Raw genomic sequence first — 18,252 nt, forward strand, 5'->3', positions numbered from 1 at the left:
AGAGCTCCAACCCCCCTGCCACAGGCAGTGGACCAAGAGGACTGCGAGTGGACCAAGATGACAACACCCAGCTGTGGCTTCTAGAACTCAGGAAGGTGAATGTTGTAGTTCCCCCAAGTTATCTTAATGAACATGGAGGATGCTGGACCCTATGTGGACCAGTCTGAGCTGGGTGGGTAAATCTCCTTGCTTAGCCCATGTGGCTTTTCACAGGTGCTTGCAGCTTGTACTGAGCACCACTTCTCAGGCTGTGGTAACCCTTGGGTGTCAGGGCAAAGCCAAGGAGCTGTGAGGGGTTGAGGCTGCTCTGTGTTAAAAGTTACTGATGAAGCTGGAGGTTGTTGGGGGTGTCTAGTAGCCAACTTCTAGAACCTCCAAAGCAGGAAGGGGTAGCTAAGGGTCTTGGTTGTCTGTGGCAACTGGCTGGCTGGTCTGTGTGAGGGATGCAGCTCTCTGGGAAGCAGCTGGTGCTGCCTGGTACCTTCCTAAGGAGCAGAAGGAAGGGGAGACCCATCACGAAGCAAGGCAGAGCGACGCTGAGCCTTGAGGCTTCCCGCAGCTCAGTGCTTGCGAGTTCCTTTTGTTTCTGCAGGGGGAGATCTTGAGCCAGGCTGGTGCCTCTGGTCGGGCAGCAGGCGCTGGCTGGGTGGGGCTGGTCTGTGGTGGCTGACCCTGAGCCTCTAGCTAGTCTGTGTGCATGTGGTGCCTGTGTGCTGGGACAAAGGCAAGAGCAGAAGTAGAAGGCAGAAGATGCTCCTTAGGGCATTCACCTTCCTCACTTGAGGCCTTATGTGGCCAAGGTGACTGAAGTAGGTGTTCCTGAGTGTTGAGGGCAAGGCGTGGGGTTTTTCATGAGCTTTGATTTATGCAGCCGCCTTTTATCTTGTAGTCCCTTGGTGCAGTACAGCCTGAGGGATTTTCAGTTCTGCCCATGGTTCATCCTCTTCTGTTCTGAACTTGGAAGCCAGACAAGGGAGAACTGTGAGTTCAGCCTTCATAGATGACCCTCAGTTGCAGAACTGCCTGCATCAGAGCCCCTTTCTCCCCCAGGACTGAAGAGGTTGAAGAGTGTTACCCACACGCTTTTAAAGAGCGCTCAAGACAATATAAAAGCTGCTTTATGAAGGAGCAGGGGCCTGGAAGTGGCAGCGGAGCTGGTCTGGTGTGGCAAGAGGTGGGATGTTTTGCCAAGGTGAAGGCAGTCACCTCTAATGTGAGCAGGAGGCTTTCCACCATACTGCTGCTGTGAGGAGACCACACGTGAAGGGTGTGATGGAAAGCCAGCAAACCACAGCTTGATGACTTCTGTCACCCTGGGGCAGGTTTGGTCAGACTCAGGACTCCTGCTGTCTGTGTGCAGGGGTGTGGCCATCAGATCAGCTGCCTGGTTTCTGGCACCCTGCAGCCCTGGGCAGAGAGAAGAGTGAAGGCCACTGCTGGGTGGGGGCATCATCATCATCGGTGCTGCGCCATGAGCAAGGTGAGCCCTGGAGTAACTGTGCAATTACAGAGTTGGACAGACCCACCCTGTGAGGTGCACAGGAAAATGGGCATTTCCTCACTTCTGTGTCCTGGCATTTGCTTTAATTACATTTAAGGGCATTTCTCAAAATTAAACACAGTCAATATAGATAAGGCAACAGCAGCAAGTGAGCCTGTGTCTGACTCAGCTGTTCTGGGAGGGGGCTTGACTTTGGTGCTGGAATGGGAGATGTGACCCAGTGAGAGCTTGTTCCCACCCAGCTTGGGACAGGTCTTCACACGCTTCAGGGAAAGAGGAACACCTCCTGGTGTTGTACATGGTGGCCCATGAAGCAAAGTCACCGGGCAGTGAGTGTGCAGAACTGCCTTCAGTAGCAAGTGCTTCAGCTCAACATGGCTGCTCTGGAAGGAGAAACCTTGGGCTGGTGGAGGAACTGGCATCTGTGTTAACTCCTGCCCTGGTTAGGCACTGAGGACAAGGCTCGTACAAGGTCTTTGCCAATGGCCTGGGCTGCATCAGCCACTCTTTGGCCAGCTCAGAGTCCAGCACCTGGAGCAGTGGTGGATGTTTGGAGCGCTGGTCAAAAGCAGAAAGAGATGTGATGTAACCGGAAACCATGAGGCGTTGTCAGCTCACTCTTGTGATGGAAAGCATGGAAAAATGAGAGAAATCCTGATGTGTCAGAGCAAATGAGTGACAGCAGCGACCTCTGGTCCTGTCTAAAGTAACAGCACAGCTGTGGTAACACCCTGCCAAAACCAAAGGGATCCAATTAGCAGTTGCTGGTGTCTCAGCCCTTGTCTCTAGACATCACAGATAATGGGCTGGGTTTAAAAAAGCATCATTCCCTCCAACAGGATGGGGTTCCCCTGTCCTGTGTCCTGCTCGGCAGGCACCGTGCCTGGGTACAAAGACCAGCTTGTGGTAAGGAGGTGCCTGGCAGGTATATGGGGTTAAGGTGCTGGACATGAGGAGCAGCTCAGGGCCCTTCCTGGGGCAGTTCCAGTCTCACAGACCTGACAGGATGAAGTAGAGACAGCATAGCCCAAAAGCTCACCTCTTCAACACTCAGCATGAAAATCCAATGAATGCTACACCACCTTTGAGGGCACCTCTGGGTGCTGGGGGAGGCATGACTCCCCTGCCCAGACAGCTGTGCTGTGTATGCTGTCTGAATCACATACTCCCTCCCCTGAATCCTCTGCACATTTGACAGAGACTGGAGAACTGCCAGCACTCCTGCAGAGCGAGAGCCAGCAGTGAGCACAGCTGGCCCTTTTCCTTCTACTCTTCTGCTGAGGTCCTCTAGCTGAAAGCCATGAGGCACCTACCCCAGGTGTTGGAGAAGAGTGCACCCCAACAGGGGCTCTGGGTAGGGAGTTGGAGAGCAGCACCAGGCTCACAGCAGTCCTGTACCCCACCCCTCATCACCTGTCTGCTCAGGGGTTGTGCACTGTCCTGCAGCCCTTGTCCAGCCTAGAGCCTGCTGTGCCCCATGCCTGCTGCCTTGGGCTTGATCCCTGCATGGGGAGGGTGAGTAACGGAAGCACACGCACTAAAGGTCTGAAATACAGTCCCACCAGCACCACATCCCAGCAGCCTAGAGGAAAGGACAGTGGAGCACAAAGCTGCTCTCAAGTTTAGGGAAGAGACATTTATAAGCCCTCTGGGGAATTTCATTAGTTGAAGGCGGAGGAAATAGCACAAGGGCCAGGGGAGCAGCACTGCTCCTTCCATTTCATATTAAATAGTGTCTTCCAAGACATCTGGCTTGTTTCAGGGCAAGAGAGTAGCCCTAAGTGCTGTGGAGGAAGAATGCAGACTGTGAACAGGCCCTGATTAGCACTGGTAAATCTGCTGAGCTGAGAGGTTTTTGCTCTGCAGCAGATCTTGTACCCTTTAAAGACCATGAAGGTCTGTGATGAGCACCCAGCCCATGAAGTGGTTTAGTCTGTGAAGGGCTGGAAGCAGGTCTGGCCTTCACACTCCAATGCAGATGGGTAGAACAAGCATTTTCATAGCAGCAGCTCATTAGTTTTCAAACAGCCACTAAGCATCTTAAGCAGACTTATTTAGTATTCAAAAGCTGTTGATCAAGCTCAGAGTGATACATATTCACACAGACATTTTTAAGCAGAGGCTAGTGCAGAAAAATGAGTGTGCTCAGGCCAGGGCTAGCAGGAAACCAGGTTCTCCAGTTAATGTACACTTATCCTAGAGAATGACTTGGGAGAGCAGGAAAAAGGCACCTTTATTAGTTAGGCTTAAGCTAGGACAAGTCAAGCAACTTGAGAAATACTTCTGGCATCTCTAGGTGTTTGCATATCCCACGGACTTAAAGAGTGGAGCTGTGTTCAGGGAGTTCAGAAAAGCACACACTTTAAACAGTAAATCAGGAATTAGTCTTCCAAGTAAAAAAAAAGAGATGTTTCTGTTGGAGATAAATACTGCTGAAGTACACTTCAAACTCAGCCTGGAAGAGATACAGAGCATCACAAGACCAACCAGATATACCCACTTGCTGGGCCAATATACTGGACTTGCCCTTTACTGCAACCCAACCACACTTTTCTGCAGCCTCTTGCAAACAGGTGTACACAGCAAACATGAGAATCGGGTGAAACAGCTCAAACACTACCTCAGACACAGCCCCAACCCCTTTCCAAGAATAAACACATTTAAAAAACCCTCAATAGATTTTCCTAATAACATCATAAAAAAATTAAAGCTCAACTTGTGCTTATGTCAAACAATTTTATCCACATCTAAATAAAATTTTTCCCTATCAAAAAAGCTTTCCCTTTCTAGGTGTCTCTCTTCCCACCAGTTCCCTCTTTTGGTTTTTGAGCTTGTTATGATTCCTTGGTAAGATCCATGAATGTGGAACAGTCTTGACATGGTCTGCAGCTAGATTTCAGATGTTTGGCTTGAAAAATCCAGCATATCCCCTGCAAATATATCCAGAAGAGTTCATGAACTTATTACCTCAATCATATTTTGAATTAGCAGGAGACACAAGCATTGTAAAACTTCCTTTTTTTAAATTATCTTGACAAGAAAAGAAAGGTCAGCTAAAGTAGGAACTTACTTTTATCAGTCTCAATCTGAGCTGTTGTGATTGACTCCATACATGTGCCTTACCTAAAGCTGTGCTGACCTCAGGTTTAACAAAGCCAACAAGTATCATGTACATTACACTGAATCAGGAATATGTACACTTGATCAACTTGTCACAATAACTATTCAAAACAGGAGGTCTTTTTAAAGCTATTATTCTATTGCTCAAAGGTTACTCATCCTTCCTGCAGACTAATTTCTTGCATATTGTAGCTTTGCATTTCAAGGAACTCAATTTGCCAAAACCACCATGAAATTGGTCATGTCACTTGCTCTGCCCTGATTTACTTTTTTTTTTAAAGTAGGAGGATTCAATCCATTGTAATATCTGTTCTTTACAAAGAGGCAGTCAGATACCATGCCAAAGAATAGTTATTTAGCCACAGCAACAACAGCTATTTTGGTAGTTGAAGAACAAGCAGCTGCAAGAATATCTAATCATGTTAAAGCATCTTCTTAGTTCCTCCAAATTAAGTTACTTAACCAATTCTGTAAAATTTGAGGATACCTGTTCTCCTTGTTACAGTAATCAGCGAAGTCATTTTCATATCTTGCAGTACTTCCTGCCTTGGTCCCCATTTTCTTGGCTTTAGAAGAGTCTGGTTCATCACTGTACTTGGACAGAATCTGCAGAAATCAAGAGGGAGTAAAAAGAATTTTTGAGAGCTCAAAACAAGATTACAGTTTATACACTGTTAAAAGTGGCAGAGAACTCTCTTTGAGGAGCAAAATCTGGTAGAATCAATCCCTTTTAATTTTACTATTTTGATATTAAAGCCATTTAGGAAAAAAAAAAGAGACATATAATAGTAGCCAACCTGTAGAACATCATCTGGTATCCTTGTTAGTTCTGGAGGTGGAGGAGTACTGAGTAACTGGTCATAATGATTTATTTGAGGAGGAGGAGAAGGATCTCCAAAATGGTTAAGATACTCATCAGAGCTCATAACAAAAGGAACCTTATCTTCTCTGCATTGTTTATCTGTTGCATCATTCTTTGTCACCGACTCAATCTTTATCCCCTGCTTTACATCCTGCAAAAGAGGTATTAAATACCTTCAGCTGATTAGGTAAAGTGTTAATTAAATATTCTTACAAAGTTACCAATAGAAAGATCTTCTATGATGACACAAGCAAAAGTAGTATTGGAAAAGAACCCCAAACTGACATTTGAAAAACTGCTTATGGTAAAAAAATGTACATAAGAGGTATTTACTACCTTATCTTCTGCTGTTAGCCATCTTGCTTCAAAGTGTGGAACCTGTGGTGTTTCTGTGTGACTGGGAAGAGGCAGCTCATCTGTCTCCTGCACACTCTGTAACACTGTCCTGGTAGCACTGGTGGGGGTTTTCACATCGGGTGTACAAAACGTGAGCACCATAGGGGAAGTGATCCAGTCAGCTGCTCAAATGGCAAATTCACAGAATCACAAGGCTGGAAAAGACCTTTGAAGATCATCAAGTCCAACCATTCCCATCCTAAGCTAAACCATATCCTTAAGTACCTCATCTACCCTTTTATTAAAGCACATCCAGGGAAGTTGACTCAACCCCCTCCCAGGGCAGCCTGTTCCAGGCCCTGATAACTCTTTCAGTGAAAATGTTTTCCCTGACATCCAATCTGACCCTGGCCTGGCACAGCTTCTTGCCATTTCCCCTTGTCCTGCCTCCTGTCACCTGGATTGGAGGGTGGGAGGGGGTGGAGAAAAATAAAAACATATGCATACAGACAGACATATATATTATTCGTCCTGGTGCCCCATTTTAGTTTCCCAAGTCTATTAATAGATTTTATTTCATATATTGCATGTTCTAAACCATCTGTACCATTGTAGCTGATATTTTTAGTATGAAGCATCCAAATTAGATTTCCACAAACCCAGCAAATACAAAAGTGGTAAATCCAGTCCCACTACTGAATCTGATTGAAAAAGCCCAACTTCAATCAACATTGCTTTAGCTTCTCATATATTTAACTGTCACTCTCTTTGTCCCAAGATCTTCACACATATTTAAGAGAACATATTAGACCTCTCAAAGTTTTAGCGCTACTCATGAAAAAAAAATAAATCTATACTGTCTCATTAGCACCTTTCAAAGCCTTTTCTTTCCTGTCTTTAAACAGATCTAATGGGTATTCTCAGAAAAAAGGCTAAGTAGGCGAAATCATATTTTTATTTCAAATCAGGATAAGTTGCAGTTACAAAATGATGGATCCCTCTGTTTAGTTATAGAGGGATATGAGTGGAAGAATGAGGAAAGTATTTATATTGAGGTGAAAAACCTTCCCATAGAAGCCACCAACATGTCATTTTCTAGACATCAGTACTCATACAATGAGATGACCTGGTTCAATCATATTTAACAAAAACCAGTTTAGAAGTTTACCATGTGTTTACAATGCACTTACACATGCATTACGTAAAACACATGTGAAATAACAGACATGCAGGTTTAACTTACCCCTTTCAGGTGTCACTTTAAGCCTAGGAGTAACTATGGTTCTCCTGGGTGTTGGTTCTGGTACATTCACTTCAGTCTTAACCTTCCTGAAACACAAGCCCCTCAATTAGCTCTCAAGTATTACGAAGGAATCACAATCAAAGGAATACTCAATAACCTGATCGCTTTTCTAGCATCTGTTTATCAACATGCAAATCAAACACTTCCTCAAAGATGACTTTTCCCTCAGCTTTCTTATCTATGATGCAACTACAGCAATTTGTAGCACGAAAACGTGCAGTCCAAATTATCAAATACACTGGGATTTCAATCCAAGGCACAGCCCACCACCTGAAATGGGCGGGCAGGGGGGCAGAGGGAGGAGTATCCAGGGTAGGATCAATTTTCTGTGTCTCACATGATCAACTGTATGTTAGGGGTATATTACTTTGAATTGCCTGTTGCCTACAAAATTCTACATAAAATGAAACTTTTTGGTTCCTCAGCTACTAACATTATTATGAACACTAGAAATAGAATTGAATTAGAATACTTGTGTTAGTCACTGGTTGACTTCAGAGTGAAAAGCCATTTAATCTAAATTTAACAAAACCAGAACCTGGAATTTTTAAAGTTCTTTTCTCATATTCAAGATACACTAGGGGAGAAAGGGTGTAGGCAGTTAAGAACCACCACCAAAGAGTGGGAGCTTACCTAAACTCTGCACAAGAGTGTGGCTATCAGAAAATGATTTAAAATGGTTCAAAGTTATTTTAGCTACAAGAACCAGATACAGAGCTTCTCTGCAAAAGGCATTAAAAAAGTAATTTCCACTTGAGGCAGTATGAACACATCAAGTTTTGAGTTAAAAAAGGACATTTTCAAGTTGGTTTTGCCTTTAAAGTATTATAGATACCCCAAACCATATGATTTTTACAATGGAGAACAATTATAACAATAAACTTTTCTTTAGACACTTTTTTCTTCTTTCCTTTCTTAATTACTTTTGGTCTCAGTTTTGTAGTAGGTGCACTGAAGTATATTCTTTTCACCTGCTTCAAAACTGAAAGCCTGAAAAGCAAAGTTGGAGGAGTTGAGGTGTACTCATAATTTTTAAGAGCTCTGAGGTGAATTTTTAAAGTGGTTTTCACAGAATGCACAGGTGCTAGACAGATGTCAGCTAGGTACAAAGCTCAGCTGGCACAAGCAAGGGGTATGAGAGGGCAGGGCTGTCTCCAGGACAGTCAGAATTATTTTATTACCTGCCTTTGTACCAGGAAACTACAGGTATAAAGTCTACCTCAGTTGTAGTAGTTTCTGCTTATCTGACTGTCAGGGCAGAGATTCTACCTACTGTGCAGTGAAGAAGATATTTGTTTGTTTTCTAGCTTCCCAGTGTAGTGTTTTGCCCCTTTAACATGCTGATCCTTCTCACCAAGAGGCAAGGTGAGTGCTTTTTGGAGGTCAACAAGCTGTTTAATTGTTTCACCCTGATCAAACCACAAGGTAACTCTAACTTTATAATGCAAAATAAGCTAGAAGAGAGTTAAACAACATTTTAACCCTAATCACTTACACACAAAAATCACAGCATTATACATAGGATCTCTAATAGACTGTCTAATCATGTCATGAGAAGCCACAGAAAGAAAAATCTACATTTGCAGATGACATCCATAGCAGATATCCATTTATCAACCACAGCCATCACTAAAGCTGAAGGTCACAATTAACAGTTCTCAACAAATAAGAAATGCAGCACAAACCCAGAAATGTTACAGATAGAGAGATCTGAAAATCACATGAAAAGTTCAAGTTATTATTTGAGAGGGAAATTTTTTTGAATTGATAGCTTTGAGGATCCAGTAACTTTTCCTGTTATTACAATTCTAATACTGTACAGCTTTATAGACATTACAGTATTTATATAACTATGGAAAAAGAGAGATCCAAAAAAAGATTTTAAAGAAAAGGTATCTTTTAACATTTACTTTTTTGCCCCAGTAATCTTTTATAAAACAAGAGACTCAAAAGTTATCCATTGCAGTAAATCGGACCTTTGGGGGACAAAGTCACTGCAGTAGGCATGATTCTGAAGAACTTTACACCCCTGTCTATATTGCAGATATCAGGGTGTCCTGGTTTCGGCCAGGATGGAGTTAACTTCATTTGTAGCTGTGTTTGGGAGTTAAAATGAAAGCAGTGCTGGTAACACCCTGATGTTTTTAGTTGCTGTCAGACAGTCAAGGACTTTCTCAGCTCTTCATATTTCTCTATTAATGAGAAAGGAGGGGCAAAGCCAGGACAGGTGACCCAAACTGGTCAAAGAGAGTATCCCATGCCAATTACGTCCTGCCCAGTATAAAGGGGGCTGATGGGAGGAGGAGCAGAGGGGTGGCTCCAGGACACACGGTTTTTGGGGGATGGTCGGGTTCCGGGACGGCTCTGGGTGGCACGGCCTGAGCTGTGGGTTCAGTGACAAACCGCATTGTGTATCAACAGCTTCATATATTTTTCATATATTTTTGCTCTAAAGTCCTGTTAGCATTGTTATATTTTATCTTTCTGCTATTTTAGTAAACTATCCTTATCCCAACCCACAGGCCTCTTAGTTTCTTGGTTTTGGGGTTATTTGCCCCTTCCTTTTCCCTCCCCTTGCCTCTCACCCCCCCTTCCCCTGCTCTTTTCCTTTAAGGAGCAGGCAGCTGCGTGGATCTCGGCTCTCAGCTGGGGTGAAACCACGACTCCGGGATTTAAAATAAAAAAAAGTCAACTACTAAATTCTACAACTTAACATGGTTTGTTTTTTGAACAAATTTCTCTACATACCAAATACTTAGCTGCAGAACAGCAAGTTTTTTGTATACTGTGACTTTTAAAATTGATTGTCTTGCTAATACTGAACAATTTATAAAAACATGGTCTAACTACCCTGACATATGCTGTGCTTCTACAATGAGGCACTTTACTGAACAATTTAGAAATTGTCTACAGGAGATACTACAAAGCCAGAAAAGACATGTCATAGAATAACCCAAGTTAGAAGGGACCCATAACGATCAAGTCCAACTCCTGACATCCTCAAATCCAAGGTTAATGAAAGCAACAGATCACAGATACACTGTGCTTTTTCCCCTCTGTTAATAGACCGTGTATGGATGATTCTTATTGTGGTGCAAAGGAAGGAGTATCAGAGAAGTGTTGCATGGCAGTGTTTGGCACTGCAAAGGGTGCATGGAAAGGCATACAGATAGCTGAGTAATGACACAGGACTAACCAGCTGCTAGATAATGTATCACCCGCTTGAAGAAAAAAAGAGAAGGGCAATAGCAGTAGGAAATTCATATAGTAATAGGAAGCTACAGAAGGGTCAGTAGAGAAACTATCTGAACTTAAGTTATCTACTCACTCCTTGCTTGTCAGAGCAGTTTTATGAAGAAGTGACATTGTGTAATCTTCATTCATACAGATGGTATGTTCACTAATGCCAAACTGTTCAAGCCTTGGTGTCACACATTCATAATCGTCCATCTTCAGCATGCATTTTGGCGTTTTGGGCAAAATTCTGAGGGTCTCTGGTTTTAATGGCGTCCTGATATTTGAGTTTTCTTGCCAGGCATCTGTTGCATGCTGTCCTTTGGATGCACTCAAAGGCCCAGAGAAAGCATATTTTGAAAGACCAAAATCAGAAAGCTGGGGGTTTTGCGGCATGTCTTTGGGCACCAGTGGCTTCTCAGTACAAGCTTTTTCTTCATCAGATTTGTTCTCAACAGACGTTTCTTCCTCTTCTGTTTGAGAAAGATGATAAAAAAGGTGTCAAAAGTTTGTGGTTTAAGAATTTAAGATATATTGGATCTTTCTCCCCCCTCAAATTCAGAATGATTAATTTATTATTACATGAAACACATGAACCCAAAGCTACAACATATAAATTTCTGCATGATACAAGAAGTGTGTGTGGAGAAGAAACTATTTAAAAATTCAGCAGGTGGACTACCTTTTTGACTATTTGCCTTATGTCTTTAGACACACTTAGCCTAAAAATACATCTTGAAGATAAATTAACCTTGTAGTTCTGTTTGGAGCCTTCCTTAAAGGCAGAGAGAGGACAGGAAGAAATACACTATAAAAGCAGGGACCACCGTTTTGTATAATGACTGGATAACACTTAGGGAAAGGTTACAGTGTGCCCTGCCAAGGGCTTCTTGAAGGTCACCTGGCCCTTGATACCAAAAGGGGTTTGTGTGGTACAGGTGCATATGCTCATTCTGACTGGATTAAGGATCTCCCCCATCCCTCAGTGATCAAGCTACCACTGCTTCACAGATTGCCATGTCACCTCACCCTCGTACGTGCTTCTCTCATCCCATTTGTGCTATGGAGCACACGAGTTGAAGATGTTTTCTCTGTGGTGATTTCAGTAAATGGAATCATCACATAAGAACACAAAGTAATTTAGGTGTATCTACAGTAGTTTGTCATCCATTAGATGCTGAAGTAGCCTAATTCCCTGGGTTATGAAAGTGTGTGCTAGCATGTTTTTTCTCCAGTACTTTGAGGAAGAAGCTACATACACTAACTTAGAAGTATGCCAGGACATCTAAGTTTTTGTATTTTGTTTTATTCTTATGGCACTAATCACAACAGAATCCTTTATCCTTTAGATATTACCATAAAGCAAATAACACAGATGTACTCGATCTCTTAATTGGTAGAAACATATACATAGCTAAAGAGAAACATCTCAGAAAGTCACATTTGTCTTCACATACTGCGTTGCCAAGAAATATTACCTGTACACTCTTCGACACATGTTGTGTATCCATATTTCTGGAACAGCTCTCTTATTTGTTCAATATCTGCTGCGCTTCTTCGCATCAATATTTCACTTGCCTCTATAAAGTTGTTAATAGCTTGTTTTTCCCAGCAATTCTTTTCAAGACTGGCGTTAATATTTTCCTTCGGGGGTGGAGGCAGAGGGAAAAGAAGGAGAGATTGTTTTTCAAATCACTTGTTTACACATGAAGTATTTTGAGAATAAGTCTTGAAATTCAATTCTGATTAAGATAAGCAGTAAATTTAGGTATTAACCACACTTGAAAACCAGGTTATAAAATATCAGGAATATACAGGGTATGAGTGTACAAAAAGTTTACTAAGGTGATAGTTCGCAGTATGGTAACAACTTACTGGTAACCTCTCAAACAGAGCTATACGCTTTTACTTCATAAAAATAGCCAATTAGAGCAATTAGTTTGGACTCTTACTCCCTATGTACAAAGAATTAGTGCAGAGATGTTTGTATCCTAGCTTACCTCTCAATTACTCCTACCTACACTTGCTCATTTCTCTGCCCATTTCTCCTACTGCATTTGTCACAGGTTTAATAAGTGGATGAAGGCACTGAAGCTTCTGTGAATGTCTTTATTCTAAGTGCTAGTCATTGAACACAAACAAGCATGCCTCTTCTCTAGGGAGCTGCTGCTGCTCCTGAATCCTTCTCCCCTACACCTTGGCACAAATACAACTTCCCCTTTACTTTTGTCCCCTGCTGATCCGAGTGACCACAGTGACTGCAAGCTAATAAATACAGTGCTAAATCTACTTTAAGTTGCTCAAAAGTTTTTGTACACTACCTCAATATCCACAGCCGTTAGGAGGACTCAAAGGTAAAAGAGTAAAAGTCAGGGTCAGAACTGCTGGCTAACAAAAGTTGTATCGTGGTTTAGCAACCAAAATAGAACCATAAGGTTATGGAACACCCCTCCAGTCCCAACTTTTCAAGAAGGAAATGAGTTAAGATATTACCTTCAGAGTACTGACTTCACAATTAAGGTCGTGGACAAATTCTGTTGGATACTTGTCTTCATAGTCTTTGATCCCCACATTCACATAAAGTATTTGGAAAGGAAAAGGGGGAAGCATTAGTATTCCAGCATGCAAGTCTATTCGACATCAGAATGTGATCTCCTGTACTAGAGACACTGAAGTCCAGTGTTACAGAAAGAGAGTCAATACAGAGAAAACCAAAGAGAAACTAGCTCATATCAGGTACCTTGCACAGTGTGTTGAACTACAGAGAGAAACTGCACGTGCCTCCATTTTACTATTGCAGCCAATGCTCTGGTAACAAACGTATGGCAGATATTGGCACAATAGGTAGGTGTCATGGTTTTACCCCGGCTGAGAGCCTAGATCCACGCAGCTGCCTGCTCCTTAAAGGAAAAGAGCAGGGGGGAAGAGGGAGGGAGGAGTGAGGCAAGGGAAGGGAAAAGAAAGGGGCAAATAACAACCAAGAAACTAAAAGGCCCGTGGGTTGAGATAAGGGTAGTTTACTAAAACAGCAGAAAGATCAAATATAACAATGCTAACAGGACTTTAGAGCAAAGAATATATGAAGCTGTTGATACCCAATGCAGTTTGTCACCGAACCCACAGCTCAGGCCGTGCCACCCAGAGCCGTCCCGGAACCCGACCGTCCCCCAAGAACCGCGCGTCCCGGAGCCGCCCCCACTCCTCCTCCCGTCAGCCCCCCGATATCCTGGGCAGGATGTAATTGGCTTGGAATACTCTCTTTGGCCCGTTTGGGTCACCTGTCCTGGCTTCACCCCTCCTTTCTCATGAAGAGCTGAGAACGTCCTTGACTGTCTGACAGCAACTAGAAACATCAGGCTGTTATCAGCACTGCTCCCATGTTAACTCCCAAACACAGCATTCCATCCGCTGCTACCAATGAAGTTAACTCCATCCTGACCAAAACCAGGACAGTAGGTCCCTGGGCTGTCAAGGATTAATTACGCTAGCTTTCTATCCTTAAGAGCTTGAACTTTAAGTAAGAATAACAAAAGTTGAAAGACAGCAGTATAGACACCACTGAAAAAACACCCATCAACAGGAAGCCGAATTCTTCCACCTGACTTGCCGGTGAGCCGCTGTTCGCGCTGCTCGCTCGCACACGCGAGTGCCACTACTTCTTTCTCTAAAGCCCAGGTTAACGCAAAGCAGCGTAGAAGAGCGAACCCGCTACGTGAGGAGACAGCACAGCAGTAAATCCCGCCAGCTGCCTGAGCTAGCTGCGCGGGGAGAACAAGCCCTGAGGAGAGTAAACGCAACAACGCGATTCCCGCTCTGTTTTCCCCCACACGGGCACAAAGAAGCTCGGAGGGACAACGATACGAGCGGGACCCTAAACAACATCTTGCCCAGCTACTCCCAGGCCCGTTCCTGGAGCCACCGGCCCACCAAAGGCCCATCCCCGCAGCCTGGAGGCAGGCAGGGGCGCCGCGTCGCCCCGGGCTGAGCCAGCCGGAGCCGGCTGTGACACCCGCCACCACGAACGACGCGAGGCCGTCACGTACCCGCGCTCTCCCCGTGCAGGGCCTGCTTGAGCTGCTGCGTCTTCTTCTCCAGCGAGACGGCCTGGGAGCGCAGCTTACTGAAGACGTTCGACACGTCCATCGCCGCGGGGAAGGCGAGCGGGAGCACCTGCCTCCCGCCTGACTGGCCCCCGACCGCGCCAGCGGCCGGTAACGGCTGCCCCGGCAGCCGGGCCGTGCGCCGGGAGCAGCCGATTCCCAAAAAGAGGCGGAACAACCGCCACCAGCTTTAAACGGCAGGCAGCGCGCGCCCGGTTGGCGCCCCTAAGCCCTGCCCCCCTCTTCCCGCCTGACGCGAACTCTCGCGAGAGAAACCGCCCGCAGCCGCTGCCATCTTGTTTTCCCGCCGTGGGGGTTGGGGCTGCCACCGGAGCCGGTAAGTAAGGGCGCAAGGGAAAGGCTCGGAGCGCTGCGGGTTTGTCGCGGTCTCGCTCGGGCTGGCCTGGCTCTGATCTGGGAAATAATCCTGCTGGGGAATGGGCTGCAGCGCTTCGCCGGGCGGCTCCCGTGGCACTGCGAGGCGCCGCTGGGCCGCACCGCGCGTCGGCTGCGGCCCCTGCCGAGGCTGCGGGGAGGGCAGCCAAAGACTGAGGTAGCGGTGCCGCTGCGGAGCCCTCAGCTGCGCTTCTAAACTGGGCCCGGGAGTGGGGCAGCAGCATGCAGTTGCACCGTGGGAACGGGTACGGCTGGCGTTTCTCAGCAGTAGGGCTGGTTTATTCCAGCTTCCAGCGCTTGCCGGACTTAGTAGTTGGTGGCGGTACAGTGGAAGGAGAGACCCAGGAGTTACGGGTGTTTAGGCCTAATGAAGAGGCCATGGGTCAACTCTAAAGTAGCTTAACCTTTCCTGCCTCTTTGTCACACTTGTGCATTGTCAGACACTGTATTCACTCTTTCTACCTAATGCTAGTTGGCCTAAAAATGGATTTTCCTGAGTTCAAAACCAAGATATTCTGTATTCTCATAAACCTACAGAGACACTGTAGCTCAAAATTTAAGAGTGAGGAAAAGACAGACCTGTTGGGCTTGGAAACGCTCCTTATTTTGACAGTGCAGCTTGCTACATGGAGAAGGAATGAATGAAGTGTATCCTTTGTTTAATAGTATCCTAGAGAGGTTTTTTCAGAATAATTTATGGAGAACATGCTTTAATCTCAGCATGAGGAAAACTGAGTAAACTCTTTAGCTAAATAAGGAGTTGTGTTTCCCCTCTTTTGGTCTCAAGTTTCCAGTATCTACCTAAAGGTTGGTTGCGAGTACTGTGTTCTGAACTTCAGACCAGCCAGCAGAAAGGCAGGAGAGTGTGTGCGGATTTTAATTTTTGCTACATTTTTAATTTTTGTCCCCTGCTGTAATGACCATTTTATATCTTTGTCTGCATTTTAAGGCATAATGTTTTTAACAACAGTACTACTCGGAAAGAGAATTCCTGGGAAACAGTGGATTGGAAAATACAGGCGACCAAGAGTGGTTACCCTTACAATGAAGCAAGCGATGATCCAAAGGTTGGAAATTGAAGCAGAGAATGAATATTGGCTGAGTCGACCTTACCTGACACGGGCACAGGAGTACAAGCATAACACAGAAGGGAGACGTGCCAAGTGGGAAGCTTTCAAAAGCCGGGTGAAAGCCAAGTTCCCTGAGCATAAATATATCAGTGATCATTTAAACCACTTAAACGTGTCAAAAAAGTGGACATCTTGAATAATACAGCATATTTATATTTGGTGTCTGTTGTGCAGTGCTGTGGGATCAGCTGCTGTAACTGTTATGGTAGTTTTGTAAATCAAAATCAGGGTCGCTGAGCAATGAGATTTTGCTACAGTACGCAAAGTGTTACATTAAATGTGGCCCTGCAGAGCAGTGTGTTTTCTTATGTTGTCTCTTTAACAAAACAGATCCATCTGTGGCTCCCTACCTGCCCTCTGTTCTTCAGGGGCTTTGCAGAAAAACAGGATGTGTGACCAAGCGTGATGATGCCAATTTGAACTAGATTTCTGGCTTTGCTAATTGCCTTTTCCAAGCCAGCACACACCCACTCTGGTGAAAGGGATCACCTGCTAGCACAGATAGCAACTCGTGTGGGTCACTCCTCCTGTATACATCAGTGCTTGAGGCACAAGTGGCCATATTGCGCAGTGCTGGCACCAACCAGGATGAACTAGTCACAAAGTTAGGTGTAGGAGGCAGGAACTCGTGAAGACTGTAACACCTTCCAGGTTTTCTTTTAACTTTGTGGTTAAAAGAACTGGGGTTTAAGCACCAGTGTCATGTGGTGACAGTGCTGGGTGTTACTGCCCTCTAAGAGAGCTGGTTCCTGGCTGTGTGCCAGTCTGATTTCCAGGCCCTGTTCAGTGTCCTGAAGGAACAGTCAGCCACAAGTTGTTTTGTTTTTTCCTTCAAGACCAAGTGTTAACTTGGGTTTACTGCAGGTGGAGTGTAAAAGCTGTGGAACAGTTACAAAATGTTTCCCATGGAGGCAGTTATCACTGATGACACACAAACATGCTACAGCTGAGCCATTTTCAGATTCTTCCACATACTTTTATTGAGTTGATGTTGCATTGAGTTGATGTTGCATTCACTGATGAACTCAAGTGTCAAATCCATTCATATTTTACCTCTTTGGAAAAGAGGCCTAAAATGGTACAACTTTATTTAAAGATAAATTCGGAGAAATACGAACAGGTCTGAACACTGATGTACAAAACCCTGAATGCACTTTTCAATGGTTATAAATGGCTTGAGATAATAACATGTATGGAAAAAGTATACATATGGGGAAATCGCACGATACAAGGAAAACAGGAAGGAACGTCCAGCAAAGTAATGTGATTTTGTATTTAATTCGTTTATAAAAGCCCATTTTAAAAAGTTACTTCAAGTATTAAACTATAAATGGCATGTTTTCTCTGTGCGTAGGACTAGTCCTATCTGTAACATACAAAAAATACAATGTGTCATTATTACATCTCTTTAACACTTCACCTCCAACTTAAATACAGCTCAGTACAAGGGTAGACAGCACAATTAAAAAAGACTACATGGAAGTAGGACAGCTGGGACACTGTGATTAGTGCAAACGTAGATGAGTCTTGCTTGCAGGTACAAAAATATTTGCAGAGCCAAGCCAGGGAGGGTAAGAAAGGAGCAGGCTCAGCAGCAGGAGTGCTGCCCCTTTCTGCTGCATTCTTACAACTCAAAATTGCTGGTAAGAAAGACTGAAGTTTCTCACAATAAAGCTGATGGCAACGGCTTAAGGGGGAGGAGAAATTGGGGAGGAACACGCTAAGCAATGTAAACGGAAGGGAACCTGCCTGTCACCATTAATGCTTTGGTGCCGATAAAGGTGATCCCAATACTTCATCCCCAAGACATCTGCTGGACCGCTGAGCATGTGCTCTCTGGTTCTTGGGGCCAGGGATGGCAATAAAGATGGGGAAATGCCCCCAAAACAAAGCAATCAATCCTGTAAACATTATCAGACAGAACTACCTAATGGAAATGAGATTCAAGTAATTGCTGCAGAAAACAAACAGCCAAACATCAGTTTTAATCAGCATTGAAACTAACTACAACTTGCAGCTTCATTACATTTTGTGACAGTTCTGTAATTAAGAAAAACGCGTATAAAAAGCTGTCTATATATATACAAAATAAATGGATAGAAATGAGTGTAGTAAATGTGTTCAGTATTGTAACAAATCACTTTACATGCAGCTGCTCTTTGGTGCTGTTTAGGGATAGAAGAGCCTCTTGATGTTGCATCCCTAGCTACTGTTTAGGTACTGTGAGAGATGTGTTCTTGATCTGCACTGACGGTTAAAAGTGGCTGCCG

General features: G+C 44.4%; 2 protein-coding genes across 2 annotated transcripts; one reads left to right on the top strand and one right to left on the bottom strand.

The window, feature by feature from the left end:
• Positions 1–3,819: 3,819 nt before the first annotated feature.
• On the bottom strand, positions 3,820–14,499 carry SKA3 (spindle and kinetochore associated complex subunit 3; the record flags this gene model as incomplete). The annotated part of the gene is made up of 10 exons (XM_084260218.1): positions 3,820–4,431; positions 5,109–5,227; positions 5,419–5,634; positions 5,820–6,004; positions 7,063–7,148; positions 10,451–10,829; positions 11,835–12,000; positions 12,850–12,986; positions 13,964–14,020; positions 14,400–14,499. 10 exons carry the CDS (start codon positions 14,497–14,499, stop codon positions 4,398–4,400), a joined length of 1,479 nt encoding a protein of 492 aa, XP_084116344.1. The 3' UTR covers positions 3,820–4,397.
• Positions 14,500–14,747: 248 nt separating this feature from the next.
• On the top strand, positions 14,748–16,272 carry MRPL57 (mitochondrial ribosomal protein L57). Its single transcript, XM_084271251.1, has 2 exons — positions 14,748–14,793; positions 15,802–16,272. Exon 2 carries the CDS (start codon positions 15,807–15,809, stop codon positions 16,116–16,118), a length of 312 nt encoding a protein of 103 aa, XP_084127377.1. The 5' UTR covers positions 14,748–14,793; positions 15,802–15,806; the 3' UTR covers positions 16,119–16,272.
• Positions 16,273–18,252: the final 1,980 nt, after the last annotated feature.

The sequence above is a fragment of the Gallinula chloropus genome, assembly GCF_964237585.1.
Source record: "Gallinula chloropus genome assembly, chromosome: 1".
NCBI classification, from domain to species: domain Eukaryota; kingdom Metazoa; phylum Chordata; class Aves; order Gruiformes; family Rallidae; genus Gallinula; species Gallinula chloropus.